Source organism: Aplosporella prunicola, assembly GCF_010093885.1.
Source record: "Aplosporella prunicola CBS 121167 unplaced genomic scaffold K452scaffold_15, whole genome shotgun sequence".
Lineage (NCBI taxonomy): Eukaryota > Fungi > Ascomycota > Dothideomycetes > Botryosphaeriales > Aplosporellaceae > Aplosporella > Aplosporella prunicola.
Window position 1 is genome coordinate 98,261 of NW_022983543.1, and position 27,362 is coordinate 125,622.

A 27,362-nucleotide genomic window follows, 5' to 3' on the forward strand; every position below is an offset into this window, starting at 1 on the left:
AATTCGTACGACCTCTTCTAGTAGCGCTATAGCCTCCGGAACTTGGTTATTTCCAAGGTAGGCGCTGGCGAGATTGCGCTGCATGGCTAGCCGGTCTTCATGATCCTTTGGGAGAGTAGCACATACTATCTCTATCTTGTGTAGCAATGCTATTTCCGACTGGCTATCCGCTACACCATCATAATATGAAGCCTTCTGGAAGTAAAACGATAGCAGTTCCTGGGTCGGGTGTTCAGAGTCGACGTTCAATTTCTTGAAAACATAATTAAGTTGTTGCCCAAGCTTGCTATAGTCGCTGAAATTTTTAAGTGTCACCGAAACTCTGAGTTGAATGGGCAAGATGATGTCTTTTTGATTCCAGTCAGATGCCACTTCCATGCCGTGGTCCACAAACGAGCGTACATGCGCCTGGAGATGCTTTTGTAAGATTCTCCAAACATCGGCGCCTTCATGATAACCGCTAGAAATCGAAATGATGGCCCCAACTCCTACCCAAGAATCCGATTGTTGCTTTATACTCTGGCGGTCCTTGGCCCAAGCATGTGCGAGTGGGTGCATAGATATGACTACTGCTTTGATGTCATCAATGGTTCTTGATTCTGTGCTTGATGCTGTGACCAGAGAAAGCGATTCCAGGAGATGGATTCCTTCTTGTATACGGAAAGGATCCCATGTGGTGAGGTCCACCGGAATGAAGGCGGGTAGGTGTGGGATAAGTTTGGAAACATCCTCGATCCAATGCTCACGAGCTCTTTCATCGCTGACTGTACCATCTAATATTTCTCGGGACCATTTCCATGCGTGGAAAGAGATTTCTTGGACTGGGAATCCAGTATAATGTAGCATGGAAAGGACATCCAGCAAGCATAAAGCATTTGCGCCTGCAGTACCGGACTTGGCTAAGACAGCGGCGGATGCTTCGAACGTAGCATAGATATCTCCGTACCTTGATTGCGCTTGCCTTGGCCTAAATCTGGAAAGCCGTTTTCTCTGGGCTTGGTATACGGCGGGGTATTCTTCCAAGGTGCAGTATTTGGCAGCAATGTATGCTCCGGCTTGTATCAAAGCCTGAGTGTGCGAACCAAGCATTTCCGTAACTGTCTCTGCTGGCGCTTGGTAAAGTGAGTGCTGGTCCAGAGGAACTCTTGCAGCTTTCAGAAGCAATGCTATAGATTCCTCAGGACCAAGCGATTCAATGGCCAGGTAGCCCACGGTATGGTACGTCATGCACTCGAGGTTACGAGATGTCATGAGAACGGCTCCTCCAGATCCAGGGGGGAAATACAGTCCATAGTCATCGTCCAGGTCATCGGCATTATCCAGAATGAGTAGCCAGTCTCCTTTGAGGTTTGCCAACGAAATTCTTGCGTCTTCCAAAGTATTGGCCTGTGCTCCGATTGCGGTTGCGAGTGAAATGAAAGCCGCCTTCGCGCTGGATGGATCACTGACGTCGACCCAGAATACGCTCCAGGAGCTACAACTGTAAGCCGCCGTATTTCAGCCTTCGGTAAGGGTAACCGGTGACTCACTTTTTATGAAAGTCATCCGCAATTTTCAGAGAGATTTCGCTCTTCCCCATACCGCCCATTCCGGTAATGATGTATCTCTTCTGTTCGTCCATATCTTGCAGAAGGGCACGCTTGATATCCTTCAGCTCTTTATCGCGGCCCGTAAAAATGCTGCTGGCGGCTCGAGGGATGCCATGGAAATATGATTTTGCTGTAAGGTCAGTCAATAAGCAGCTAAGTAATCACAGTATGAATTTATAGACAAACCGTCTTTGTTGAATCGATTGGTGATTACCAATGGCCCGTTGTCAATCATTCTCCGGATCTCTTGAAAAATAAGCTTGTAGTTGTTGTCCTCGAAGCCGCTATACTTGTTGAGCCCAGAATGATCCGTGTCTAGGTACATCATTCTTCTACCTGTGATTGTAGCTGACTCTCTTGGGACCGTCTGCACTTGTGTTAGCTTCAGCTGAAGATTATGGCAAATAGATAATTTACCTTGACGCTGACGGGCCCGTAAACTGATTCCTGCTTCTCATAAAAGCACACAATATCCCAGTCTTTGTGGCTCGCAGAGAAGTCTTGGAGTATGCCGTGGAGGTCTGAACTGTTCCTTTTCAACGTGTTTAAAAGCTTATTGTCGCCACCTGCTACTCGAGTGTAGCGTTCACCAAAATCGGCGATGCCTGTTCCATGGAAAGGGGCCCCAAGAAAGATTATACCCGCGATGCAAGCTCGTATTCCAGCAAAATCTCCATTGAGGGCAGCAATATTCAGTGCCTTATTTGATTAGCGTTTGACAAATTCACACATGCAGGGAGGCGTCTTTACCTGCTGGATCACCAGACCGCCGAGGCTGTGACCAATAAGAATTAAAGGCCTTCTGCGTACCTGAGCATATCAAAGGTGATTAGGAGAATACAATCAAGTTTAGGCCTGATCAGCGATAACACACCTCTTTCCCACGGCTCTGAAACAGAAAGTTGAGCAGCTGGTTTCCGCATTCTCTCAAATCAGTCTTAAAGTTGCCGGGTGTCCAATCTGATTCATAACTGTAGGTGAAAACTCGTGCATTTGGGATTGACTTTGGCAGTAAATCTCGAGGCCAAAATTGATGGTCCTCGCTTCCGGTTGGCTTTTAGATATTAGCTAGGTTTTTGCACTAAGGGATGTAGCCTAATAACATACATTTTTGTTCATCAACTTTTTTTTGGGTTTCCAGACCCATGTGTACCACGCATGGGCTTTGAGCCCTTGTACTGCGACGATACTGTGAAACATGAGCAAGGTTCAATTTCTATATTTTAACGACATACTCTACTTCAGGGCCGGCTTTACCAACGTTCTCTGAAGACCAAAGGTTTAAGCCGTTTTTGCTAATTGTATCTTTTGTGCAGACGGTCTCCTGAGAGAACCCGGTTCAGCTTGTGCATATTATGCGACCGGGATGACTTGAAAAAACCCACCATTGTACTTGAAGAATTGCACCTTCCCCAATATTCTCGGTTCTATCGAAACGGCAGGAAGTGCTTGAAGTTCAAAGGAAAAATCTTTGTCGCTGCGTCGTGTCGTGGTGGAAGACACACAGATAGCCAGACCTGGGACATTGAACGGCAAGATGAGAGAACTGCACCGGTCATGACCATAAGCGGGGAGCAGGGGACTGTTATGTCCAACGCCATCAGGCTCCCTTTTACGAAATGGAAGGCCTTTGCATGGCTTGCCAAGGTCAAAGTATTGAGTGGCGCTTGTTCTTATAGATTATTGGTGACGAAACCGTAGCGCGCCAAATCCTGATGCACGTATGCAAGTAGCCATTGGTGGCCATATTCTGAGCTATGCGGTCAGCCAAAGGTCAGGTGAACACATGTAGACTCAAGCTGCCCAACCCATAATAAGCGCCCAACCTACGATAAGCGCTGCGTCGATCGAGTTGCCGGAAGCCTTGGGCTTTGGACGAATACCCGACCTCAATCTTATTTTCAGCTGCGGCTGAGCTCTGGGGATGTGCATATGACACTCCCGATTCAAGAGTTTCTTGCAGAAGAGTAAACACGTTGTGGCAGCCCCACTGTGGCTGAGCACAGCGTTGCAATGGCCCCTGCACTGTATGAGCAGACTAGACTTATTATTCGATAGTAGAACGGCCTCAAGATGTCAACTTCTTCAAAAATATGTTCACCTTCGGTTGCGACTTTGCCTAGAAATTTTGTGCTTACCGAAGCCATGAATCCTCCAAATGTAAGGCACTTGATTCGTTGTTATTTTGTGTCAGGCTCGTCTCTTCCTTGGCTGACTCATCACTGCTACGAAAGAGATTATTGCCACCCTTCTCTGTCGACTCCTGCCCTTTCTCAAGTGGACATCAGCTGCCGGATACATGTAACAATGAGCCAATCCTTCCAGCAACGTATCGCCGCCGAGCCGACGGCTCAATCCAAATCTGTCAAACTTGGAAGACCTTTTTGGACTCAGATATGAATATGGAACGATTAAATGCAGTACATCAGCATCTATGGTTTGCTGGGCTTCCTGTTTGCGCTCGCCCGCTGCATCGGCAACGGATAATGGAACGCCAGGTGGTCATCACCGAGCAAGCTGACCTGCATTTACTATGGCTGGAGTCGCGCATTTTTATCAAGCCTCTACCGGCTTACCTCTTGAACTACGATTTCTGGAAGACGAACATTTGTGACGATGTAGAATTGCATACCCGTGCATGCGGTTTTCTACTCTCATATGCCTGGCTTGTAAGTCATCCAAGCGACCTCGAAATGGCAATGGAGCTCGGTCTTCTTCCATGGAAGATCAGCTGGGTAAACTGGACCGCTTTTGTAAGGGAGTTCTTTCCAAAAGCTGGCCCAGAGGCTGTCAACAAACGTTACCACTACGGCGAACTACGACTGAACAGACTCAACATGATCTATCGTCTTACTCACCTGACCGATCTCAAGTTCCTACTCGATGGTTACATGACTGGTTATAATCGTTATAGCGTTTTTCTTTATCGCAACTTTTCGTGGATCTTTGGATTTTTCGCTTATATCACTATCGTCTTGACAGCAATGCAGGTGGGCCTGGGAACAAAACAGCTACAGAGCGGCAGTTTCGAGAGAGTTTCATACGGGTTCACTGTTTTCGTCATGCTTCTCTCCTTGCTCTTTCTTGTCGCAATCCCTTCTATACTACTTTTTCTTTTTCTATCGAACCTTGTGGTTACATGTCGGTTTCACAAAACGCGAAAGGGAGGGAGATCTGTCTGATACGGAGGATATTGCTTTCATCTGTGTACGTAGGTATGTGTATGTGAGTTCTTCGACAATAAAATCAAATCTATCTGTCAAACGTGAGTGAATGTCAAGCCCACGAACCTACGCTTTTGAACTTTGACGCGAAAAGTATTCTCCTGCCGAAAGAACAACAGAGATAGGCAGAATATCAATCGCGGTGCAGATAGCCGTTGGTCAATTCTCGCGCCGCCCCGCCTAGCGCCCGCGTCGGCGTTTGCCCTGCTGCTCCCTCACCACCCTGCCACCATCCGTGCCATCATACACGACACTACAAGCCAACTGCGCCTCTCCCAATTCCGCCCATCGCCATCCCCGCTCCTCCTCCAATACCATGGCGACCGAAGCGCTCCCCCCCGCAACCGCTCCCATGAGCAACGCGCAAGCCGTGCCGTATCTCCTCCAATTCATCGGGCGCAACCTCCGCATCCACGTCAGCGACCAGCGCATGTTCATCGGGCAGTTGAAGTGCACCGACAAGGTAAGAAGGCATCACAAGAAGCCATTCCGCAGCAGCACCCACCTTCAAAAGCATGCCGCTGACCCCGCCGCGTCACCAGGACCGCAACATCATCCTCGCGCTCACGCACGAATACCGCGCGCCCACGGACGCGGCCATCCGCGCTGCGATCGCGTCCTCCGGCGACCCTGCCGTGCAGCTGCCGCTCACGAGCCGGTACGTCGGCCTCGTCGTCATCCCCGGCCAGTACATCACGCGCATCGAGTTCGAGGAGAGCGCGTTCGCGCCCAATCCGGTCAGTCTTTGACAGACGATGCGGAAGCTCGGCGCGGTGCGGACGACGGTGGTTGTGGAGGCGGCTGAGGATGCCCAGTGCGCGGGATAGAGGCTGCATGCAGGCCTGTCGGGGCTTTGGAGAAGCCTTGGGTGCGAGACGCTTCCTGCCCGGTTCTCGCTCACGCTTCTTCTGGCTTTCTTTTCCCTACCACGAACTTTTCGACTTTCCGCCGCCGAGCTACCCGGCGTGGCGTCTTCGAGGTGGTGCGCCCAGATGATTTCCGGCTACCTAGGTACTCCGTCTCGGCACCTTAGTTTTCCTTCTACTACGTTCCAGACCCCATACGGCCACGAAACTCCGCAAAAAGCTATACAACAGCGTTCATCTCAACATAGGGATTGTTCTTAAATTTGGCTGTCTACCCAAATCCAAAACCCGTTATACAGACCCAACTGCGCGCTGGATACATAGGTTACCGCGTATTGCACATCGACAGGCCGCCCTCTAAGTCCCCACACACCCCGCGCAGCACCGCAGCACACAGCACCGCACGCCGCACGCCGCAAACCCGACCATCCCACGACCGGACTATAGGCTGCTGCCGCTTAGGAACCACACACACAGCTAGAAGGCCAGCCCTACCGTACCCATCACACCTCATGCCAACCTCCTGGCCGCAGGAAAGCGCGTCCTCCCAACCAGGCGTTCCTCGCCGCGGGTGCTGCTGCTGTGCTCTTGGCGTGGTGGCTTGGGGTTCTTGTCCTTGAAGAAGTTAACTCACTCGTGATGGAGAGGAGGTGCTCCGTGCTAGGCGACAGACAGGCCTGCCTTCATGAACGCCTTGCGGTGCGGCGCGACGCGACGCAACGTGATGTGTTGCTGGGAGCGGAGTGGAAGACTGAATAGATTGGGTGGGTGGGTGGTGAGGATGTAGATGATCGATTGGTTGATTGATTGATTGATCGATCAATTGATTAGATTACCGACGCGATGCTGCGGCCGGTGTGCCTTCCTATGCTGTAGGTAGGTAGGCAGGTAGGGAGGGGGCTCGTCCGAACAAAAGGAACTACGTATGTACGGAACAGAGGTCTGCTGTCTGCTCTGCTCTGCCTGTCTGCTCTGTCTGTGGTAGTTATGCACGCCATGCCATGCAAGCCGCTCAAGCCGCTCATATCGCCCCGCCACACCACACCACGCAACCCCCAGAAACAAGCAAAAAACGCCCTTACACCCTTACACCTAAACAAGCCACTCGGCAGCCTTGACGGCCTCCCCCTCCCCCACACCCTTCCCCACACCCCTCGCACCCCCCCTAACATCCCCCCACCCACGACACGGATCCGGCTTCTCGGTCCTCAGCACCCAGAACCCCCACTCCTCGAGCGGGCGCAACACCAACAGCACCCTGTTGAAGCGCCAGCCGATCGCCGGGATCGCCGCGCCCACCACCGCGTCTAGCACGAAGTGGTTCGCCGTCGCCAGCACGGTGAGCAGCATTGCTGCGGGCCAGAGGGGCGCGAGGAGGCGCAGCGGCCTATGCGGACTAAAGCGCACGAGACAGACGGCGAGGAAGAGCGAGGTGCCGAAGTGGAGGGACGGCATCGCCGCAATGGTGAGCTGGAACTTGTTCTGCGACCAGCTGGCGCCGGCATGGGCACTGTGCAGCACGTCGACGAAGGCGTACTGTTTCGGGAGCAAGCGCGGGGGGGCGCAACGCCAGGCGGAGAGGACGAGGAACGCGATTGCGTTGTCGAGCGCGAGGGTGCGGCGGATGCGCTGGTACGTAGGCGGTGCGAGGTACGTGTATGTGTAGATGAGGAAGAGCACCCCGATCAGGATGTGCGAGTAGTATATTTTGGCGAGCAGCGGCATCAGGCCCGGGAGGTGGTGCAGCACGTATTGCTGCAGGGGCAGCTCGATCGCGATGCCCATGCGCTGCTCGAGGGCGAGGAGGGAGAGGGCGTGGGCGCGGGCGAGGGCGAAGACGGCGTCGTTGTCCCGGATGAGGGTCGCGGTGAGGGCGCGCGCGAGTTGGTAGACCCTGTGTGCGAGGAAGCAAGCAATCGTCAGTACATCAGCCAGCCTGTGCTAAGTCCGGGGCCGCGTACCAGTACGTCAGGTTCCAGTACCAGATCTCGATGAGGAAGGGGAAGCGCGCGAGGAAGCGGGACGACAGGTTTCCGCGGAAGCGGGCCGTGTCCGGGCAGCGGCCTTTCGGGGGCGGGGAGGGCGACGCGGACGGCGAGGGCGAGACGGAGCGCACCGTGGTGGAGAGCAAGGGCGCGCGGGAGGCGGGGTCGTCGTCTTCGCGGGGGAAGCAGCCGCGGCGGCGATTGAGGAGGGTGCCGGCGGTGAAGGCTAGAGCGATGCCTGGGAAGTGTTAGTTTGGGATGCGTGTGGTGTTGTTGTTGTTGTTATGGTTGTGGTTGTTGCTGGGGTAGACGTACCGCCTGGCTCGAGGACCAGCTTGAATGCGCCCATGGTGGGAGGGGGGAGTGGTCGCGTGCGTGCGGGTTCCTGGATAAAGAGTCGCACGAGCACGCGCTGAGAGGCTGAGAGAGAGTGTGTGTCGACGAGAGCTGTAGACAGAAAAAATGAAAGAAATGAAGGAAGGAAGAAGAAAAAAGAAGGACAGCAGCTGATTAGGCAAAGCAGGTAATGCGCGGCGCGAGGAGGGTGAGGTGAGGCTGAAGGTGAAAGCGCAGTAAGTATGGAAGTAAGTAGGCAAGCAGGCAAGCAGGCAGAACACAGCCCTCGAGCAAGTCAGCCATCATTCATCATCGTGCAGGGCACACGCGACCAATTGTGACAGGTCTGCCGGCTGTCCGCTCACTCTTTACCTAAGCCTACAGCATCGCTCCAATGCCCGCGCGCCACGGGTCGCACAGCATCCCGCCGCATGGAAGACACTGCCACCGCCGGCCCTGGTGATTGCACCGGTCCCGCGTGCTCGTGCTTCGGCCATGTCTTGCTTTTTGGTAGGGAGACAGACACGGCGCAATCGTCAAGCCTTCCGCGCCGGCCCGGCCGTCAATGCCCCTGGTGCACATATGTATCTGGCCGCACAGTAAGCATGCAAGGGCGGGCGCAGGGGCTGCGTAAAGGCGTACGTACGCCCGTCTCCAACGGCCGGGCATGAGGCCAGCATGGCGCGATGAGAGTCAATGCGGAGAGTCGATATTTGTTGTGAAAGTGTTTTGTCTGTCTCTGCGCGGAAGCCGGCACGTCGTGGTCCGCTCCTTCCCGGGCACGCCGGTCTCCACTCTCGCGCTCCCAGACCACCTTCCTTTCTTGGCGCTGCTCGGAACGGATGTCCATCACATGCGCGCGTGTTTGTCCTCTGCCTACTGCGTACATGCCTGACTAGTAGTAAGCACATCGAGACTAGCTCTGCGACCAGTAACTTCAACGGGCAGGCTTTAACTTCAGCCCATCCCCCCCACGCCGCCAAAATCTCACTCACCCAGCCCCAACAAAGCGCTGCGTCTTCCACGCCCGACCACGCCCGACACCGTATCCCAGCCCTTTGCATCTAGACCCTCTTCAATCCTCTCTCGGTCGCCAAACAGACAAAGAACAAAGAAAGAAAAAGAACAACGCCACACGCCCATCTCAATCTCCCCGCATTCCCTTGTCCACTTTGCACTCAAACAACAAAACATCAAGCACCAAGCCCGCGCCCAGCACCGCCACAAAGCTTACATGTCCCGCCCGAGCGAGCCGCAGCTGTGGTGTGGTGTGTGGTGGTGGTGTGCGACGCCGCGCCAACAGCACAAACACAACAAGCACAATAGAACGCCAACCAACCAACAAAAAGAACAAACAAACAGATGAATGCTTTGCAAAAGAACGGCAATACAATGCCTTACTCTAACCTCTAGCCTCCAACAATGAAACAAGCTAGGTCCATCAGTCTAGGCCACCACTGCATGCTGGGCATGCTTTTGTTTCTGTGAGAATTAAATGTGCGCTTTATCCGACTCAAACCAAAGAACAAAGCGTGATTGAACAAGCGCTTTCTCATTCATACCTACCCACCATACCACCAACACCACCGCCGCAGTCTTTGAGCCCTTGTCCTCGCTTTATGCCTCCCCCTCCCCACACCCCATTATTCTCATATTCAATCCAGGCCGAGTGGAAGATATAACACCCTCTCCCCTCCCTCCGATATCTTTTTCCTCTTCCTCGCTCACCAGCACAAGCACACAAGCGCACACATTCATTACCCACACTCATTTACCACACCACAAAACCACAAAACCCAAAACTCAACCACAAGCAAAAACGCAAGCAAAATGCAATTCACCACCACCACCGCGGCAGCACATCTCCCCCCCGTAAACGCCTTGGTCCGCAAAGGCCACGGCAGCAACAGCAGGGTCACGACGAATCACTCGGATATGAAGGGCGTGGGCTGCGCTGTCATGTAGGTAGGTAGGTACCGTACCTTGGTATGCAGATAAGCGAGACGGAAGACTTCTGCTCCACTTCTGTGCGTGTTGGTTTGACTTGACTTGACTTGATTTGTGCGCGCGTGAGAGAGAGAGAGAGAGAGAGTTGATATTGAGCCTAAAAACGCGCGTGGGGGTATATTTGAGGCTGACGTGAACGCCTGCTCTGCTCTGCACTGCCACTACCCGGATACGTATGTATGCGTGCGTGCGTGCATGCTTATTACATACCTATGCATATAAACATGCATGCATATCAAGACTAAGACTTACGTGAGGCTCCGCTCCGCTCCGTCGCTTCACCTCTCCCTGTCTTCCTGCCTTCCTTTTCATCCACTACCCACTACCCCCTACACACTACGCACTACGCGCTCCGCCCTTCTCTCACCCCTCTCACCCTTCCAACCCCCCCGCCCAAGCCCCCACAACGCGCACCAACTGGACCAACACGCCCCTCTCGATCCAGAAGTGTCCTGCGCCCTTGATGAGCTTGCCTTCCAACCCTTCCCTCCCCCAATCACCCTCCCCAACCCTTCCTTCTCCTTCCCCACCCTTACTTCCCCCCGCCGCCCTCAACGCCCCAACCCAGCCCGCCAGCCTCTCCGCCGACGTAAACACGTCCCGGTCGCCGTAGACCGCGAGGCCCGGCGTGCCGAGCAGGGCCGGGGAGTCTGTGGGGCGGAAGCGCGGGAAGCCGGGTGCGATGGCGAGGGAGGTTGGGGGGAGGAGGGGCGAGAGGAGGAGGAAAGCTGTGGTGATGTTGATGTGTGGGAGGGTGGTGGTGAGGGGTGTTGTTGTTGTTGTTGTTGTTGTTGTGGTAGGAGACGAAGGGTGTTTCCCCAGCGAATACCGGCGCAGACGCCGCCCCACTGCGTTTTTGAGGTCTAAGCTGCGGGGCCGGCTGCCGCTCCCGCTTTTGCGGCTTGGGCGCGAGGCCGCCGTCTTGCTTCCCTCCGCTGTGGCGTTTGCGTTTGCGCCTGCGTACGCATCTGCATCTCCGCCCACGACAACAGCCCCTAAGCCGCGCTTCCGCACCACGACCTCTTCACAACCACGCAGCAGCTCAGCCGTCGTCCGTGCCGCGAGGTCGCGCGCGCGCGTCACGATCGCCGCGGCGGGGGAGGCGGGGGCAGGCGCGAGGAAGGGGGCGAGGAGCGCGCTTGGCGGGGAGGGGAGGCGGGAAGCGATGAGGGAGCCGTAGGAGTAGCCGCCGAGGATGAGGCGGATGGGCGCGTTTTCTGCTGCTGCTTCTTCTGGTGGTGCGGGTGCTGCGCCTTCTGCTGTTCTTGGAGAAGCGAGGGTGGTTGGGCTGGTGGGCGCGCGCACAAAGTCCATGTACAGCGCCACTAGGCCCGCGAAGGAAACATAGTCTGCGAGCTCTGGCTTGCCGGTCCAGCTGGTGCGGCCGGGAGAGGTGGAGGCGCCTCTGGGGGTTATGTTATGTCAGCACCACGTCTAACCGTTCCATTCAACACAACCCGCAACCACAACTACCCATCTCCTCAACCCCACATCCCAGCTCTTTTCCATACACTACCGCACAAAACTAAAAACAAAACCAGAAAAACTTACCTAAAATTAAAAACACCAACGACCCACCCTCCTGCCAGCAACCCGCTCCCCACAGCCCCAACAACAGGGTCATCGCAGCACCCACCCAGTGGCGCGTACGGGTGCGCCAGAACCGCTGCTTTGTGCTGCCAGGGCTCTGTTACGTTCGAGGCAGAGCTCGGGTTAGATCTCGAGGCAGAGTACAAGTTAGAGCTCAGCCCAGGGACGTAGATCCGACAGTCCAGCAACGTGCCATCATGCAGTGACGGGATCGTGAAGACGAAGGTCGGGTCCGGCAGGCTTGGCATCGTGTGCTGTGTGCTGTGGGGTGGTTATGTGCCGTGCCGTACTGAGCTTGACTGTGCCGTGCCGCGCTGGGCTGAGCTGTGCTGTGCGGCTCTGCAGCTGTGTGTGCTGTGCTGTGTTGTTGTTGGGCGTAGTACAGTAGGAAAGGCAGGGTAAGGTATTAACAAAGGCTCTCGCTGAGAGCCGAGCCAAAGGCGCCCTCACGGCATGCTTTCGTCGCGGCGCTGTGACGTGGTGTGCGTGAAAACGGAGTTTGGAATTTGGAGTTTGTTCGTCGCCGCCGCCGCCGCCGTCGTCGTGGTCGTCGATGGACGTCGTTGCTCCGATGGAGGGCCGTGCAGCGGGAGCGAGCGGGACAGCGTGCCGAAAAAGTCCGTGCGGGGCCCGCCGGGTCGTGGAGTGGGGCTGTGGACATCATACTGTACGTGGAGTAGCCTACAACACTACACCCAAAGCACAGCTGTGGGAGCAAGAAGCATATTACTTGTGAGCTAGTACACAATGTACAAAAGCCAATTCATATCAACACACCATATCCCTCGCCAGACAACTCCCACGCCCACCCCTCCACCTACACCGCCCTAAAACACCACCACATACGACACCAAAGCAGCTAAGCAGCACACAATGATACATAGCACGCAACCATACACAGCACACTAACCACATACGCATACACAAAGAACCGCCCTTCGCTCAAATCCCCACCAAATCTCAACTCATACATACACGCGTACAGAAACTAGCCTAGTTACTGCAATTACCCGCTTATCTTTTCATTCGCCGCTGCTCACCTCCAAGCCCACCACTACCTCTCCCCACCTCATCTCATGGATATCCCTACATAGTCCCTCTGCCCACTCACAGCTACCAGCAAAAAAAGGAAACGCGTCCTGTAAAACAAAACAAAGGAAAGCAAAGAAACCACAACGATAATAAAGCTCCTAGCAAAATGACATGCTCCCCACCATCCCCGTGCTCATCGCAGTCCCACACGATACTTAGTCGGTTGCCCCTAAAACTCCATATAACACCCCCTTCCCTTCCCTTCTCGTCCGAATCCCCCCGTTCCTTAAACGTTGAAGTAGGCTGAGACGCTCCTTGAATCAAAGAAACGGAAAAAACAACAATAAAGAAAAACACACCGCAAAACGTTCCCTAATGTCTGCTGCTCCACTGCTTTACTTCTGAAACCTCACTATTTTCACCACACTCACACACCCATTACGACATACCCGCCGATGGTGGAGGCGGAGGCGGTGGTCCCCCCACATCACCCCCCTCAATGCTCCTCACAAGCGTAGGCTGGATCCGCCGTCTCTTCGGCTCAGGCTGTTTGGCTCCATCCGCGCCCTCTTCACCCTCCCGCTTCTTGCTGTCTTTCTCCTTCTCCGCCTCGCTCTCGCTTTCCCTCCGCGCGCCCGGTGCCGCTCCGTTGACGCTGCTCGCCGCGCTCTGGTTGCCCGGCATCGGCGTGTGCGGAGGTGTCCACATCGGAACCGCACTGTTCGCTGCGGCCACGCTGGGCACGGCACTGACGGTCGGGATTTGGTTGTTGAGCGGAACAGTAGGGTCGGGGCCTGGGGCGAAGGATGATGCGATCGACGACGTGGACATGGAGCGTGCGGGACTGGCTGGGCGGACTGGACCGGGAGCCGGGGCGAAGGATGATGGAGATGCCGGGAACGTGTTGTTGCTTCCAGTGCCGTTATTTGACTCCTTGTTCGAAGAGGTAGAGGACTGCCTGGCATGCGTGGGCATGGTAGCTTGAGTGGGAGTTGGAGTAGGTGTGGACTGGGTCGACGGCGTGGTGGTTGTGTTGATGCTGGTAGGTTGTTGCTTTGGGGGGGCAGGGCCAGGATGAACCTGGCCAAGTTCGCCCGCTGCAAAGGTCAAGCAAGAACAGAAGCCATCCGAAGAAGTCATAAGGAGAGTGAGACCGTCATTGGACCTATATGAGATCAGTGAATTATCCTTCTCTGAAAACACACTGTTACTTACCAAGCAAGATCAGTAAATGTAGCAAAGTGCAGATTGCTCACAATGCACAGTGGCTTCTGTTGCTGCGTGTCATAGATGTGAACAGCGTCTTGAGTAGCAACAGCATACACCATGCGATACGGGAGATTAAAGGCAACAGGGGGACCAGACGGGAAAGGTGATGCCGATCTTCTACTTTCCGAGTCCGGCCTGGGCGAAGCTGCACTCTGCGAAGGCGACGGAGCACTTGTAATTGGAGGCGGGTCCATGGAAGAATTTGATGGGGGCATCTTGGACTGCATTACCGGCTCCGGTAAAGCGAGAATCTCGTCTTCCGCTGACGCCGTGTCGATGGTAATCTGTTTTGTGACAGGCGCTGTCTGGCGGAGGGTGTAATACACTGGAGCACATCTCACTGCGACGGACGGTTTCTTGTGGCCGGGCAGATACGCAATCGGAGGCTTGTTAAGGCCGGCCCGCGTGTAGATGTAGACCGTGTTGATAATGTCGTCCGCGCTCCTCGCCGCGTCTGATGTCACGGGATGCGATGTCTTGTATTGACCCGCAGGCGTGAAGAGCAAACTGCCGTCCGGAGCAAACGTAAGACGTCTGAAGAACGACGTCAACGTCTCGTTCGCGTAAATGTTGGTATTTCGCGCGCCAAGAGCAGACATGTGAGGGGATGTTGAAGGCATTACGGCTGGCAGAGGCATGGAAGAGGGCGCCGGAGACACGGATCGGCGCATAGATGGCGATGACCCAAAAGACGACCGGCGGCTGTGAGTAGTAGGTGGGTTCATTGGAAGAGCCAGCGAAGCAGGAGTCCCAGGCGCAGAAGGACCAGGAGAGCCTGAGCCCACCGCCGGACTATCTCCCACGAAAGATGCTCGATTTGACAGATCTGGGGGCGCGGGGCTGCTGGAGGATATCCTGCGAGCTGGCAGATCCATCTTTGTGACCTTGCTGTGTTGAGCCAGAGAGAATTGCCCATCCTTGGTCTTGAGAGTGTAGATGTGTACGGAGCGGTCGGAGGACTGCGTCGCGACGAATTCGTTGAGCGGATCCCAGGCAACGCCTTGTACGTAGTGGCTGTGTTCGGCAATCTGCCGTACTATCTGACCTACATGTCCGTTAGTCTTCTGTCTTGAGCTAGAAGCCGCATACATACCCGTCTGAGCATTGTATATGCGCGCAATGTTGTCCATGCTGCCGGTTATGAAAAAGGCACCGTCGGGCGACCAGGCCATGTCGTAGATTTCGGAGCCCAGCGAGCGGCACATGTGCTTGACACGCCATGTCTCCTTATCCTCCAATCCCTCCTCGCCGAATGTGCCGTGCGTCTGCGTCTCCGAAGGAACCCAAAGTAAGACATTTCCGTCGTCGCCGGCGCTGCCGAGAAGCTCGCCTACAAATTATTGGTTAGCGGAAAGCTGAGACAGGAACGGGGAAGCTGGAGGGATGATGGCGTACCTCTGGGGCACCATCTGACAACGTTGACGGCCTGGGTGTGTTTTACGAGGGTCGAGAGGTAGACGACCTTTCTGTCCTCGCCGGCGCCTTCGATCTTCCAGAGCTGCGTCGCGGGTCAGCGGTGGGTTTGGAGCTCTGGGCGGGCAGACCAAAGCTTACTCTGACATTGTTGTCGCCGCCTGCAGTCGCCAGGCGGCCCTTTCCGTGCGGCTCAAAGTGGGCAGAGTAGATGGCGGCGTTGTCGTTGTGCCAGGACACGAGCAATGGAGCTGCCTTCATGGTGGCCGTAGGGGTAGGCCGAAGTCGCGGAGGAGATGGAGCAGAAGAGAGAGTCACTCCGGGGCCGGGGCCAATCGAGGAGTGAAGTAGCGGGCGGTAGCTTCGTGCCGGGCGGAAAGCAAGGAGGTGGCGGGCTTGGTGGTGCGGAGTAGCAGTTAGTGTTTGGGGTGATGGTCAAGTGCTCGCTCGCTCCAGCTACGCGATGTCCGTCCAAGGTGCCGGCAATTGTCGTTCGAGCACGTCGCCCAGAGCAGTGTGACACGGCGCCCGAAACACACCGTCTCCCGTGGCACTAGAGACGTGGGTCGGTAGAAGAGCTGAGAGTCGCAGCGAGCGGGTGCACCACACCTTCACCTTCGATCGTGATCGCGTTTCGCGTTGCGCCGCTAAGCCGTTTCGGGCAACATGATTGTGCTCCACTCCCGCCAGCACCGTGATCACCTGCGATCGATGGTTCACCATCCACCGGGGCCAAGCCCGATCCACGGATTTGCTGGCCCCCTCCACCCCCGACTGGCTCGCTCGCTCGACGAAGAGTAATCCTTGTGTAGCTAGCTACCTACTCGACAAAACGTCCGTCACCGTCAACCAAGATTCACATTCTAGCAAGACAAGGAACGATACAAGCAATCCCTACAAACCACTCCTTGTCTAGCTACATGCCTTGGTCCTGGATATGAGCAAGGGGATCTTTGAATATATGCGCCCGTGACATAACATCTCTCACCGTCCACAGCTTAGCGAGATGGATAAGGATATAAGCAGTCCCTATAGAACACTCCCTATCTACCTACAAACCTAAATCTTGGATATGAGTAAATAGGTCTTAGAGCTCATATATACTAACACCACCCTACTTGAATTTCTTCTTCTACTCTGTACAAGCATGATCGCCTTGTAAGACGATGAATCTCGCTTGACGGTGACGGTCGTTACTCATTACATACACCAATCAGTCGCGGCCGATCCCTCTCCAAAGCAATAAACTTCTCACGCCACTCAAACCTCAATCTCCGCCGGTCCCGTCAAGGCCACGGACACGCTCGTCGCAAGCTTCTGTGCCTTGACCGACGAATTGCCCAACACCTGAACCTTCTCTACAACCACACCAACGTCGTAATCAAAGGTTCCGTCAAGCGTCAGCTTACCCCCGTCGTACGTAAACTCGATCTCCGACGTGGCCGGCTGTTCAATGAGGTCGCCCTCGTCGATGTACAGGCTACCGCTCGCCTTGCCCTCCGCGTCTGGCGCGATGACGAGCGTGAAGTTTTGCTTGCGCAACTCAGTCGTCGTGTTCGCCGACGCTGACCGGAGGGGAATGATGCTACCACCCTTGATGTGCAGCGGGATGCTCGTGAAAGGCACGTCCGGCAAATTCACGAACGAGCCCTTGCCCTGAACCACTTCGCCGGTATGGAAATCATAGAAGATATCGTTCGGGAGGTATATGTCGACACTTGTGGAATTCTCCTCGGTTACCGGTGACACAAGGATGGAGTCACCGTAAAAGTACTGCAAGTCGATAGGGAATGTGTTGGCATCGTTCGGGTACAAGAAGAACAGCGGGTTTATGAGTGGGTTACCCGTCTTGGTCTGCCTGTAAAGAGCAGTGTACAGGTAATCAAGTAACCTGTAGCGGATGTCGATGGCGTTCTTGGCAGCCTCTGTGACAAGCGGCCAACGGTAGAATTCTTGTGGAATAGATTCATCCCCGTTATGATTTCGATAAAATGGAGAAAATGCACCAAGAGTTGCCCAGCGTGCACAAAGTTTTTCTGTGGTATTTCCTCCGAAACCACAGACATCAGATCCCGTTAGAGGGACTTGGAAGATGGCCGTGAACTGCAGCAATTGTGCTATTGTAATCCTACCAACAATCAGCTGCAAGTTTAGTCTTTAGTGAGAAGGGAGGAGGAAAAAAAAAAAAAAAAAACAGAGTAGAGTAATATATAAGTAATAGCTCACCTATAATGTTCCCATGTCGAGACATTGTCGCCCAGCCAGTGACCCACGACTGCACCAGCGCCTGCGAATGTGCTCCGCGTAATTATCAGTGGCCTTCTTCCAGGACGCCTATTAACCATGGCTTTCATGCTGGCAGTAGACATCATCGTGCCGTAAAGGTTGTGCGTATCATATTCAGCAAGCCCATTGTAATGAATCACATCACTAGCAATAGTCCTGTTGGACAATGAGCCGATAAGGTTGTCGATCTTGTATGGAGGGTCCACTAGGTCACGGTCTGGAAGACCGAGTTTCGAGCCAGTCGTCTGCCGCTTGAACATCCGGTGCTGTGCGGTCCCTGAAGGCTGGAAGTCGTCGGGGAAGCCTGGTATGACTCTGCCACTGTTCTCGCGCACAGGTGGAGGAGGTGGTGGGTCGCCATCGGCTGCGGCAAAGCCGTACGGATCTGAACAAGGCCAGTAGCAAAAGTTCGAAGCCTCATTCATATCAATCCAGAGGCCGTCTATGTCCACTCCAGTATCGGCACTGAAAAACTTTACAAATTCATCGTTCCAGTAGCTCTGCGTGCTTGGGTGGAACCAATCGGGGTATACTGTGGGGCCGGGCCAGACCACCCCGACGAAGTCCGAACCATTCGAGGTCTTTAGGAAGACATCCAATGCTGCTCCGTTATCATAGGCGGTATTGTTTTTGTAAGCAGTGGCCGGATCAATCATCACGATGTATTTCTGCTGGTGTGCATGGAGGTAGTCGACCATTTCCCGCATTTTGTCAAGGGGAAACCTTGCCGGGTCCAGCGTAAAAACTTTACGAAGGTCCATATAGTCGATATCAGTCCAGGCAGTTTCGAGAGGAATTCCGGCAGCAGAATAATTTGCTATTGACTCAGCAACGTCATACACATCCCTGTAGCCATAGCGGCAATTGTGGAATCCAAGAGTCCAGTAGCTCTGCATGGCTGGAAGTCCAACAATATCAGAGTATTGTGCACTGACCTCCTTTGGCGATGGCCCAGCGAGGAAGTACAGGTCGATGATACCACCTAGAGTATTGTATTCTAAGTACTGACCATCTGCTTCTGTCTTGTTGACCTTGAATTCTATGCCGTTTGAGTTAAGGAGGAAGACTCCATGGGTACCGGTTTCTCTGTGTTCGAAATAAACTGGATGGTTTCCGTATAGATTGGTCCCGGGTGGAATGCCATAAGAATCTCTACTCCACAGCGTGCGTGTGTAGTTGGTGGTGTTGAGGTGGAAAGGGTCGCTGTGTTCGCCAAAGCCATAGAGATGTGGTGATTCCGGCAGCTGAGACCGGAGACGAAGATATTGCGATTCGAAGATCAGAGGAGAACCAGCCGTGTCAAACAGAGTCTCATTGGTTGATTTGCGGACCACGGAGAAAGAGAAAGGACTCTCTACGATTTTGAACTGAATTGCCGCGGCTGAAGCTGGGACCGATGCATTTTTGGCTGGTCGCGGTAAGACAGATTCCGGAACTTGATAGACATTCTCCTCGGCATCATAAATTTGAATGTGTAGGCGAGTGGCTATTTGATATGTAAGTGAATGTTTCATAGGATGCCACCATACGCTTCATGACGCAGAGAGAGATTACTACGCTACGGAATCATAAACAGAAGTCTCCAGTTTCAGTTTGTTTCACTGGGTCTAATGTACTAAACAAAAATATGTACATACCGCTTTGGTATTCCACTTGGAGCTTGAGATCCGTGAGATCCGTTCCATACGTATTGCATGCAGAACCAGCGAGCTTCAAATCAGCAGTAAAGGCTGACCCCGTGTCGACGATATTCGAAGCTGTATAGCCTGGACAATTTTCAATCGGTGCTGAATCCTGACGGACCGCAACGGTGCTGGCAAAGCTCGCCGCGACGAACGACGTCACAGCCAACAGTCGGCGTTGCATCGTGCGGGGTGATAGTGAAACGAATGCCAACCAAACGCTACTCCATCATCTCGACGCCTGAACCAGCTCTATTTATACAGCATTCAAACACACGAGGATCGACGGTCTTCAACAGGCGCAGTTGCACGCAGCCTTGTTTTGACGGCCCGGCAGACGGGTTGAGCCGCGGCTCCATGCCAGTTCCCCGCACACGTCTCGTCAGACTGCGGAGAAACTGCTCTTGGCTGCGCGCAAGTGGAAACACATCCCAGAGGTCAGACTCAAAGTTATTGCGCTAACGCGCGATGACGGGCTGATCGTTGAGGCTCGGCGAGACGAAGGCGTGATAGGAAGGTCGACGAATTCCAAAGACCAGCTTCCGCCTCGACACCAGCGGCTCCCGCGGGTTTCTTCACCGGGCCGAGTCGCTGCGGCCTTTATTGAGGCCGCCATTGAGCCCAATCCCCGCGAGAACGGCTGCCAGGGTGGTGCCTTTGAATATCGTCTCATATTGCTCGGACTTGATGCTGGCGTGGAATGGCTGCCCATGTACGCGCATGAACAGTGCTCCTGTGACAAGCACATAGATGCCTACAACGATGTGGTATCGGTACGGTGACAGTGCTTTCACAGGCTCGAAGCTATCAGACACCATGGTATCCAGCAGTATCTGAGCTGAGAAAGATGCCTAGGTTACAGGGATGGCCGGTGGTAGACATCGATGACGATATGCATCGCGGAAGATCCTCGGGGCCTCTTCGACCTCACCTCATCTCAGCCTGGCGGAGAGTGGCACAGCAACTCCACCGCAGCCTTCCCCGACTATCAGCGCATGCTCCGCGGAGGGCGTCGAACGACGTTTCCCCGGAGAGCGGCCTGCTTTCCTTTCGAGCTTATAGCGATCGAGCATTAATGGCCCCAGGATTCTGGCCCTGAAAGTCTGGTCATGGGTGCATCCGCCCGTGCCGGCCCTAGCCACGAATGGCTCTTGGCCGGCCATGCTGACTGCCTCCGACCGGCTGCAGGCCGATCCATCTATAGCTACCTTCAATATCGTTTTCTGCACCTGGCCGATCTAGAGCCCTGGAGGCAATACTCATTGTGGTACTAAACTCAACTCCACATGTTTATGCTTGGATAATCATGTGAAGCTGCTCCCACAAGTATCTCGCTACAGCATCCATCAAAGAAAATGATTCATCTGCTCTGCTTAGTAGTACAACATCGTATATACCCGGACTTTTCCCATCCCACAGCTCAAAGCTACTGGATCCATGAATCTACAACGTCTTTCAGTGCCGATACTGAAGTGAATGTAAACAGATGCTGGATCGACAGAATTTGTCTTCCAACTTCTGTTATTGGCCGCATTCTGATTCGTATGGTTCGTACAAGCTGAAGCAAAAGCACTCTTCCCCATCTCGTCTTTCTATGCCATGAACCTGTCCAGCTCAATCGAGAATTTCTGTGAAGCGTGCCTTGAGATCGAACGTCTCCTTAAATCTCGACTTGAAACGATGAGTGCCCTTGTGAGTGTTTTCGTCGCCTTCATCTCCATCTTCCTTGCCATTCGATTCCAGGACACTCCTTGTCTCTGATTGCTCTTCGTCTTCCATTTGCAGAGCATGCATCATCTCGGCGAATTCTAGAATATTTACGTCGCCGCTTCTAGTCGTAGAGATGTGAGGAATGATAGGTGCAGACTCCTCGATCCCACCGCCCCAAACAAGGTGCACACGCGCAGCAAGGTAGTTGTTCAACGTAAAACCAGCGTCGATGCAGCCGTCGTAAAGCTCCAGGCACTCAAGCTTCTCAAAGTACTGCCTGAAAGGCATGTCGTCAACAACGAAGCCACAAAGTCGAAGAGTAAGTATCGGAAGGTTGCCGAGGCTGTGGGAGACATTTTGCGCAACCGTGACACGCGCCTTACGAATGGTGAGCGCGTCAAGGTACTCGCCATTGCCGAAGGATGAGTCTAAGGGCCCTGCACCATCCTGTCCACTAATGGTAGTCAGCTCGAAGGTAAAATTTCAGGTTGCACATATCCTACTTACCGATATCCGTTATTAGTAAAATCGTCGTTCGGGTACCAGTCTTTGCTGACAACAGTCCAGGCTTTTCCATTTACACCCTTAGCAGTGGGGTTTTCGGCCATACCCAGCTCCAGCTCTTCAAGTTTGCTGTTCAACCAAACGACTTCCCAGATGAGAGGTTGAAACGAGATTTTCATGCCGACGATGCGCAGGTCACGTAACTCTCGGAATTCGCAGAGTGGCTGGAGGTCTTCCATAGTAAGTTGTTCAGAGTGATGCTTGGCAGTGGTATTACCGCTGGAGACGTTGAGGTTGATGTCAAGAGTTTCAATGCCGCGAGGTAGGTGGAACAACAGGCTCTTGTGGAACGGGAGTTCTGAAGCCCAGCTGTGTTGATCAATTTGTTCCTGAAAGGGGATAACAGGACTTACGTGAAGGACTTCAGGTTGTTGCCAATGAGGTCGATTATTGCAACGACGTAGCGGATGCCGATCGAACGCTCATAGATACGCGCCGCCCTGCGCTGTGATCCGAAGCTCTTGTTGCGGACAATTCCCATGATGCGCTTTCCGGGAGAGAGGTATGGCGGCGGTTTGCGGTTATTCTGTGCAGCCGCCGCGCGCTCATTCGTGTTCTTCTCCCATGCATCACGACTAAGGAGTGCGCCGTAGTGCGTTTGGATTTCACTGATCTTCTTGTCATCAAAGACCCATGAGCCGGTGATGATGAGGTGGGTTGTCTTGTTGAGGACTCCACCGGCGAGAAGGTTCTTGAATGTCTTAGTGAGGTTGTGGACAGAACTCTGTGAGGTCTCATCGTCGTCGCTTGTCGAGGGGTACGTGAAGAGGACCAGCTGGCCTTCTCCATTTTCGTTCTGCTTCGTGAAGACGGCAGCCATCTTTCTTAACTGCGTGGGATGAGAGAAAAGGAAGGTTAGTGGGCAGGCGCCAGTATTTTGTTGGTGACACGTGTGACTTGCGCTTCAAAAGGGTTAGGTTGAAGTGAAAGTTGTTAACGGCGGTCACGTCCGTGTCGCGTCCGTCTCGCGGTGTGTTAGTCTTCAGCCACCCAGCGACGGCCATTACTAGCAGACAGGAGTCTCGCACGAAGACAATTCTTACCACGTCACTTCTAAACTCTACAGAGCCGACCCACACGGAAATTCTCAGTTAAACCCATAGCCAATCCATGTTAGGAGACAATGTTCATTTTCATAGCATAAGCCAAACCTTCACTGAATATGCTCAATTGCATAACGAGTCATAATGTACATCACCTGCCTTAGAAGCACCTATCATTGCCAATATCTATCCTCACGACCATAGCCGTGCACCGTCCCATCCATCCATTCGTCCACCGCCGCGCGCATCGCTCGTTGCCGCACATGACGCCAGCCAGTCTTGAATGCCTGGAAAGAAGCAAATTATGCCCAAACCCTAACGTACTAATCCATTGCACGAAGCTGAGCTCAATAACCTGATGTACAAAAAACGACTAACTCCGTCTTTACTCCTCGTCGTTGCCTTCCGAGTAGTAGTCGAAGTCTCGCGGTGGCTGTGCATCCTCACCATCATCATCTTCATCAACAGCGGTCAAAACGCCAGCAGCCTCGGCGGCGCCACCTTGCTCGCCTTGTGCAGCGTACTCATCGACAGCGGCATAAGCGTCATTGACACGGTCGGCCAGGGTGTGACCGGGAGCGCCAGGAGCGGGAGTGGTGGTCGCCTTCTTGACCTTCAGCTCAAGCAAAGATTTCGGTTCCGAAGGAGTGGTGTCGTGGACAAGGATGACACCTCCGGTAGGCTGTTCCAAATTAGTCTTTGTTACTCTGAAATATGGACAAACAGAACAAACCTTCTTGACTGGCACATAGCGCTCGCCAGGGAAGCTGATGTACTTGAGCTGTGCCGGGAGAACTCTCGACATGTTCTCAAGGTCATAGCCGACCTTCTCCTTCTCCACTCTCTTCTTGGCGCCCTCAGCGGAAGGCGTGCTCTCCTTCTCGCCGTCCGTCTTCTCTCCCTTCTCCTCCTTCGCCTTCTGGTCATCATCGGTGTCCATCTTGTCATCATCGGCACCCGAAACCTTGGGCGTGGCAGGAGTTTGGTCAATATCCATGCTCTCACGACGCTGTTGCCTCTCCTTGACCATCTTGCGGCGCTTGGCCTGCGCCGTGGTTGACAATACGGCGGTCTTGACCTTCTCAGGAGCTTCCTCGGTCTTGACCTCGACTTCAGGGGGGTAGTCGAACATGCTTGGCCGGGTGGCGCTGTGGAACTTGAAGCTCGGGATCTCAAGATCTTGATCCACACCGATGACAGCGGTCGGCGTGAAACTGAGGGACAAGAAGTGGGTAAGAGGGAACCAGTACCAGTACTGAGTGAAGACAGCCATGCCGACAATAGCAGTCATGTTGAGGTTACCGGTCTGAGTCTGCAGGCCAATGGTGCAGTTACGACCGCCGGCGTCGATGATGCCAAGAGCAAGTGCGCAGCCAAACTTGGCCATCGCATCCTCGTGACGATCACCAACAATCTTCTGCAGGGTCTTGCGGATAGTGGCAACCTTGGGGTTCATGGCCTCGTTCTGCTGGACCATGATCATGGACAGCGAGATAAGAGCACCCTGGCGGACAAAATCGGTGGAGTCCTTCATCATCGGCTCCAGCAGATCAATAGCTTCGTCGAGTCCGGTGCCGGCACAGGCGATACCCAGAGCCATAGTGGCGCCGTACCGAACGTGGGGGTTGTAGGACTCGGCAAGCAGCTCGACCATGCGGGGGACGCTGCCCGGCTTGCGGAACAGGACGAAGCCCAAACTCATCACGGCCACTCTCCGGACATCATCACTGACATCACTGACAGCAACGTGCAACAGCTTACGAACGGCCTTGTTGCTGCTCGTGCCGCAATAGGCCAGAGCAATGGTCATGATACCACCGTATCTGAGCGTCGGATCAGGATCCTCCAACAAGCCGTTGATGAGTTCATCGGCCGCTTCTTGGCGGGCAAACATGATAAGCGCCATACCCATAGCCAGACCACGAACGATCTTCTCGTGCTGAGTGTCATGAGCGTATTGGATCATGTCTTCGAGAGCCTTGATGTTTCCGGTGCCCAACATGACCAGACCCATCGAGAGACCGACAGCCTCGCCGTTGATGGCCGAGTCGGTGTAGAGGACAGTCTTGAGCGATTCGTAGATGTCGTCGTTACCGGTAGCCATACCAGCAACACCCAGACCTAGCGCACCACCGTGCTGAACAACTTCCTCAGTTGCCCTCTTGAACTGGTTAGAAAGGTATTCCAAGACATCGGTCCCATGGTTGCTGTAGATCAGGCCAAGGGCATAAAGCGAACCACCCTGGCTGTAAGAGGAGCCGGCAACGTTGTTGTCCTTGGGGAGGTAGGGATCCAAAAGACGCTGGCCCTGAGTGATGTTGCCGCGGTGGATAACACCCAAGGCAGCAGTAGCAGTGAACTTGGACCAGTTGACAGCCTTCTGCAACCAGTCAAGGTTGTCCCGGAAGAACCCGTCGTTAGTGGTGCCAGAGTTCATGAAAGCGTTGGCGAAAGTGACGGAGGTGTGGAAGATGGAATTCCTAGCTTCCAAGCTGTCGCGGATCTTGTTGAGGACGTTGCGGTCGGCGTGGTTGTTCCTGTACAAGAATTCCAAGTTGAGCTCAATGCTCTTGGTACCCTTCAGGATGTGGCGGATGGATGCAAAAGCCTTCTTCTGCTCCTCGGTGGCCGGCTTCGCCTTCGTCCTGGAAGGAATCGTCGCAGTATGCGCGCCTTCGTTGTTGTGCTCCGCGTTGGCAAGCAGCCCATCGGTCTCCCGAGCGTTCTCGCCGCTGTCTGTCTGCATCGCATCGCCGTTGCCGCCAGTTTGCGCCGCGCTTTCGTCCTTCTTTTCCTCCTCTGACTCGGGCAGCTCTTCCATAACCTTGGACAGGAATTCCTGAGTGCTGTTGTCGTAGAGGTCGAAAGAAAGCTGGTAAGCCACAGCAAGGGAGTGGCCATCACCGCGCTCAACCAGATGCCTGAGCATGTTCGAGGCCATCGAGTGCTGGTTCAGGTAAACGACGCATTTGGCGATCGAGAAGTAGTCGGGGTTAGGGAGCTCGTTGAGCATGTCGAGGATAAGTCTCAGGATCTACAATCATGATTAGCTTCCTGTCCGTATAGACAGACTTTCATCTGACAGCATACCTCATTCCTCAAGCCTCTCTCCTGAACAACGTTCATGCAAATGTCCAGAACGTACTCCATCAACTCCTCGCTCTTGCTCGGGCCGCCATTCGCAGCCTTCTTTCCCTGCTTCTTCTCATCCTGGCTGGCTCTCAGGATCGTCTCGCGCAGCACCTCCAGGTTCCTGGCCTCGATGGCGATACCGACAACCTGACGGTACGCACCAACCTCGTAGCAGCTCTCGAATAGCCGCCTGATGACCGTCTGGAGGTTCCTCTGCACCGCCCGGTTCAGCGCCAATGGCGAGGGGTGTGCGCCCGACACACCGGCATTGCCACCACCGGGAGCGGACGGGTCAAAGGTTGTCGAGTCTTCGCGGGAGAGGAGCGATTTTGATGGGAGAGTAGACTGGGAGAAAGGAGTGGTCGGGGAGGTCAGGCTAGCCGCGGTGCTAGCGCCACCGTTTGCGTTGGGCGGGAACGACGTGGTAAGCTGCGGCGGCGGCTGGTTCGCTGTGCTTGCCGGAGTCGAAGGATTATGCATCGCAGATAGCGCAATGTACGTATCGACACATTTCGCTATGATGATGCGGTTAGCGGAGCCGATAAGCTTAGAAGGAACTCAAATCGCCCTCCGGCAACGCAACGTACCAACTATCGTGTCTTCAAACTCGCCGGGATGATCTATGCTGAAGAGCTTCCCTGCGCCTAGTGCGAACACCATGCTCTCGTTGTATTCCTGCAGCTGGTAGTAGACCTTGGCCGCCACCAGAGCTGCAAGCTCTCTCTCGGGAAACGACTCATCCTCGTACAGAGTTTCTCTGTCAGGGCAGAAGTGTCAGCATGCTGAGCAGATGATTTCAGCTCTGGAGCGCAAAGCGACCCCGATAGCACCGGGGGTAGCTGTTCATGACCCGCTTGCGTCATGACGGAGCAAACAGCTCACAAAAGGCGGGAGGCAAGGAGAGGAGCTTCTTACATCTGGCCAACGGAGCCTGCAACCTCGGGCCACAGGAGATCAATCTCTTCGTTTAACCGGTGGAGGGCGAACGACCTGACCTCGGCGTCTGGCTCAGACAGGAAGCCGACGAGGCCGGCGGCGGAGGTCAAACCACCCATGATAGACTGATCGGACGGCTGGCTTTTGGTTGCTGGGCGAGGTTGGGAGGCGGCGGTCATGGGGTTGATGTGGATGGAAGGTGTGAGGTTGTGAATGATGATGAGGGAGCTCTCATCGACGCGCGATGGCAACGGATGGAAGCTCAGACGGCAGTCCGCCAAGACGCCAGCAATCCCATTCCCATAGAGCATGTGATTACGTGAGTCGTCTGCCACTCTCGACCAACTCCAAGGCCCGCATCGCGTTGCAACACGAGCCGCATCGCATCTCGCACCCTCCGCTGCGTGAGTGCGCTGGCTGCGTCTTGTCGACGTCGACCGCCCAGGCCCCAATCACCCGCACCCATTGATTCTTAACCAACACCTTTGTCGCATTCGTCGCGCCGCCTTCCCGCACCCTTTCGCTACGGCCATGGACCTTCGCGACATGCTCAACGATGATGGAAACCTGCCGCCGCAGTCGCCGCTGAAGGCCCGGCATTCCTCCATCGTCTCTCAGACTTCGTCGACCTTTCAAGCTTCGCCTGCGCCAACCGAATCGCCATCAAGGCCCGCTCGCCGCCGGGGGCCCCCGAACTG

General features: G+C 54.5%; 9 protein-coding genes across 9 annotated transcripts in view; 2 read left to right on the plus strand and 7 right to left on the minus strand.

Moving 5' to 3' along the window:
• K452DRAFT_251580 (uncharacterized protein) overlaps positions 1 to 3,223 on the minus strand; it is a gene marked incomplete at its 3' end in the record, with an annotated part of 3,961 nt that extends 738 nt beyond the window's left edge. Inside the window, exons 1-9 of the mRNA XM_033538222.1 lie at positions 2,975 to 3,223; positions 2,825 to 2,913; positions 2,697 to 2,778; positions 2,464 to 2,643; positions 2,340 to 2,399; positions 2,007 to 2,288; positions 1,776 to 1,956; positions 1,530 to 1,719; positions 1 to 1,474 (exon numbers count right to left, since the gene is read on the minus strand). The exon at positions 1 to 1,474 is cut by the window's left edge and continues 3 nt beyond it. Of these exons, the coding sequence (XP_033396549.1) occupies positions 1 to 1,474; positions 1,530 to 1,719; positions 1,776 to 1,956; positions 2,007 to 2,288; positions 2,340 to 2,399; positions 2,464 to 2,643; positions 2,697 to 2,778; positions 2,825 to 2,913; positions 2,975 to 2,977 (2,541 nt within the window). The remainder of the gene's footprint in view (positions 1,475 to 1,529; positions 1,720 to 1,775; positions 1,957 to 2,006; positions 2,289 to 2,339; positions 2,400 to 2,463; positions 2,644 to 2,696; positions 2,779 to 2,824; positions 2,914 to 2,974) is intronic.
• A 362-nt stretch (positions 3,224 to 3,585) lies between these two features.
• K452DRAFT_288247 (uncharacterized protein) lies at positions 3,586 to 4,851 on the plus strand. Its single transcript, XM_033540615.1, has 2 exons — positions 3,586 to 3,749; positions 3,824 to 4,851. Exon 2 carries the CDS (start codon positions 3,986 to 3,988, stop codon positions 4,769 to 4,771), a length of 786 nt encoding a protein of 261 aa, XP_033396550.1. The 5' UTR covers positions 3,586 to 3,749; positions 3,824 to 3,985; the 3' UTR covers positions 4,772 to 4,851.
• Positions 4,852 to 5,165: 314 nt separating this feature from the next.
• On the plus strand, positions 5,166 to 5,562 carry K452DRAFT_229702 (uncharacterized protein; the record flags this gene model as incomplete). Its single annotated transcript, XM_033537056.1, has 2 exons — positions 5,166 to 5,276; positions 5,356 to 5,562. 2 exons carry the CDS (start codon positions 5,166 to 5,168, stop codon positions 5,560 to 5,562), a joined length of 318 nt encoding a protein of 105 aa, XP_033396551.1.
• Positions 5,563 to 6,482: 920 nt separating this feature from the next.
• K452DRAFT_41533 (uncharacterized protein) lies at positions 6,483 to 8,274 on the minus strand. Its single transcript, XM_033546632.1, has 3 exons — positions 7,980 to 8,274; positions 7,641 to 7,902; positions 6,483 to 7,573 (listed from the first exon to the last, which is right to left on the minus strand). Exons 1-3 carry the CDS (start codon positions 8,011 to 8,013, stop codon positions 6,772 to 6,774), a joined length of 1,098 nt encoding a protein of 365 aa, XP_033396552.1. The 5' UTR covers positions 8,014 to 8,274; the 3' UTR covers positions 6,483 to 6,771.
• Positions 8,275 to 10,172: 1,898 nt separating this feature from the next.
• Positions 10,173 to 11,686, minus strand: K452DRAFT_41613 (uncharacterized protein). The gene has a single exon (XM_033546633.1). It carries the CDS (start codon positions 11,319 to 11,321, stop codon positions 10,380 to 10,382), a length of 942 nt encoding a protein of 313 aa, XP_033396553.1. The 5' UTR covers positions 11,322 to 11,686; the 3' UTR covers positions 10,173 to 10,379.
• Positions 11,687 to 13,067: 1,381 nt separating this feature from the next.
• Positions 13,068 to 15,572, minus strand: K452DRAFT_229731 (uncharacterized protein; the record flags this gene model as incomplete). Its single annotated transcript, XM_033537059.1, has 5 exons — positions 13,068 to 13,794; positions 13,845 to 14,943; positions 14,992 to 15,228; positions 15,294 to 15,396; positions 15,453 to 15,572. 5 exons carry the CDS (start codon positions 15,570 to 15,572, stop codon positions 13,068 to 13,070), a joined length of 2,286 nt encoding a protein of 761 aa, XP_033396554.1.
• Positions 15,573 to 16,336: 764 nt separating this feature from the next.
• K452DRAFT_288251 (glycoside hydrolase family 31 protein) lies at positions 16,337 to 19,870 on the minus strand. Its single transcript, XM_033540616.1, has 3 exons — positions 19,235 to 19,870; positions 17,538 to 19,083; positions 16,337 to 17,439 (listed from the first exon to the last, which is right to left on the minus strand). Exons 1-3 carry the CDS (start codon positions 19,461 to 19,463, stop codon positions 16,572 to 16,574), a joined length of 2,643 nt encoding a protein of 880 aa, XP_033396555.1. The 5' UTR covers positions 19,464 to 19,870; the 3' UTR covers positions 16,337 to 16,571.
• Positions 19,871 to 20,643: 773 nt separating this feature from the next.
• K452DRAFT_319154 (uncharacterized protein) lies at positions 20,644 to 22,373 on the minus strand (the record flags this gene model as incomplete). The annotated part of the gene is made up of 3 exons (XM_033544219.1): positions 20,644 to 21,443; positions 21,497 to 21,862; positions 21,907 to 22,373. 3 exons carry the CDS (start codon positions 22,371 to 22,373, stop codon positions 20,894 to 20,896), a joined length of 1,383 nt encoding a protein of 460 aa, XP_033396556.1. The 3' UTR covers positions 20,644 to 20,893.
• Positions 22,374 to 22,697: 324 nt separating this feature from the next.
• Positions 22,698 to 26,917, minus strand: K452DRAFT_359291 (uncharacterized protein). The gene is made up of 5 exons (XM_033546254.1): positions 26,644 to 26,917; positions 26,316 to 26,485; positions 25,687 to 26,243; positions 23,330 to 25,630; positions 22,698 to 23,278 (listed from the first exon to the last, which is right to left on the minus strand). The coding sequence occupies exons 1-5, from the start codon at positions 26,841 to 26,843 to the stop codon at positions 22,982 to 22,984; spliced, it is 3,525 nt and encodes a 1,174-aa protein (XP_033396557.1). The 5' UTR covers positions 26,844 to 26,917; the 3' UTR covers positions 22,698 to 22,981.
• Between the last annotated feature and the right edge of the window lie 445 nt (positions 26,918 to 27,362).

Bases quoted from the DNA above. Each gene is read 5' to 3' on its own strand.
- K452DRAFT_359291 (XM_033546254.1), bottom strand. From the start codon at position 26,843: ATGACCGCCGCCTCCCAACCTCGCCCAGCAACCAAAAGCCAGCCGTCC. The intron at 26,486-26,643 runs GTAAGAAGCTCC...CTGCCCTGACAG, and splicing joins GCAGGCTCCGTTGGCCAGAT to AGAAACTCTGTACGAGGATG. The intron at 23,279-23,329 runs GTTTGTTCTGTT...AATTTGGAACAG, and splicing joins GCTATGTGCCAGTCAAGAAG to CCTACCGGAGGTGTCATCCT.
- K452DRAFT_288251 (XM_033540616.1), bottom strand. From the start codon at position 19,463: ATGCAACGCCGACTGTTGGCTGTGACGTCGTTCGTCGCGGCGAGCTTT. The intron at 19,084-19,234 runs GTATGTACATAT...CATATCAAATAG, and splicing joins CCAAGTGGAATACCAAAGCG to CCACTCGCCTACACATTCAA. The intron at 17,440-17,537 runs GTGAGCTATTAC...GATTGTTGGTAG, and splicing joins TCGACATGGGAACATTATAG to GATTACAATAGCACAATTGC.
- K452DRAFT_288247 (XM_033540615.1), top strand. From the start codon at position 3,986: ATGAATATGGAACGATTAAATGCAGTACATCAGCATCTATGGTTTGCT.
- K452DRAFT_41533 (XM_033546632.1), bottom strand. From the start codon at position 8,013: ATGGGCGCATTCAAGCTGGTCCTCGAGCCAGGCG. The intron at 7,903-7,979 runs GTACGTCTACCC...AACACTTCCCAG, and splicing joins GCTGGTCCTCGAGCCAGGCG to GCATCGCTCTAGCCTTCACC. The intron at 7,574-7,640 runs GTACGCGGCCCC...CCTCGCACACAG, and splicing joins TACTGGAACCTGACGTACTG to GGTCTACCAACTCGCGCGCG.
- K452DRAFT_41613 (XM_033546633.1), bottom strand. From the start codon at position 11,321: ATGGACTTTGTGCGCGCGCCCACCAGCCCAACCACCCTCGCTTCTCCA.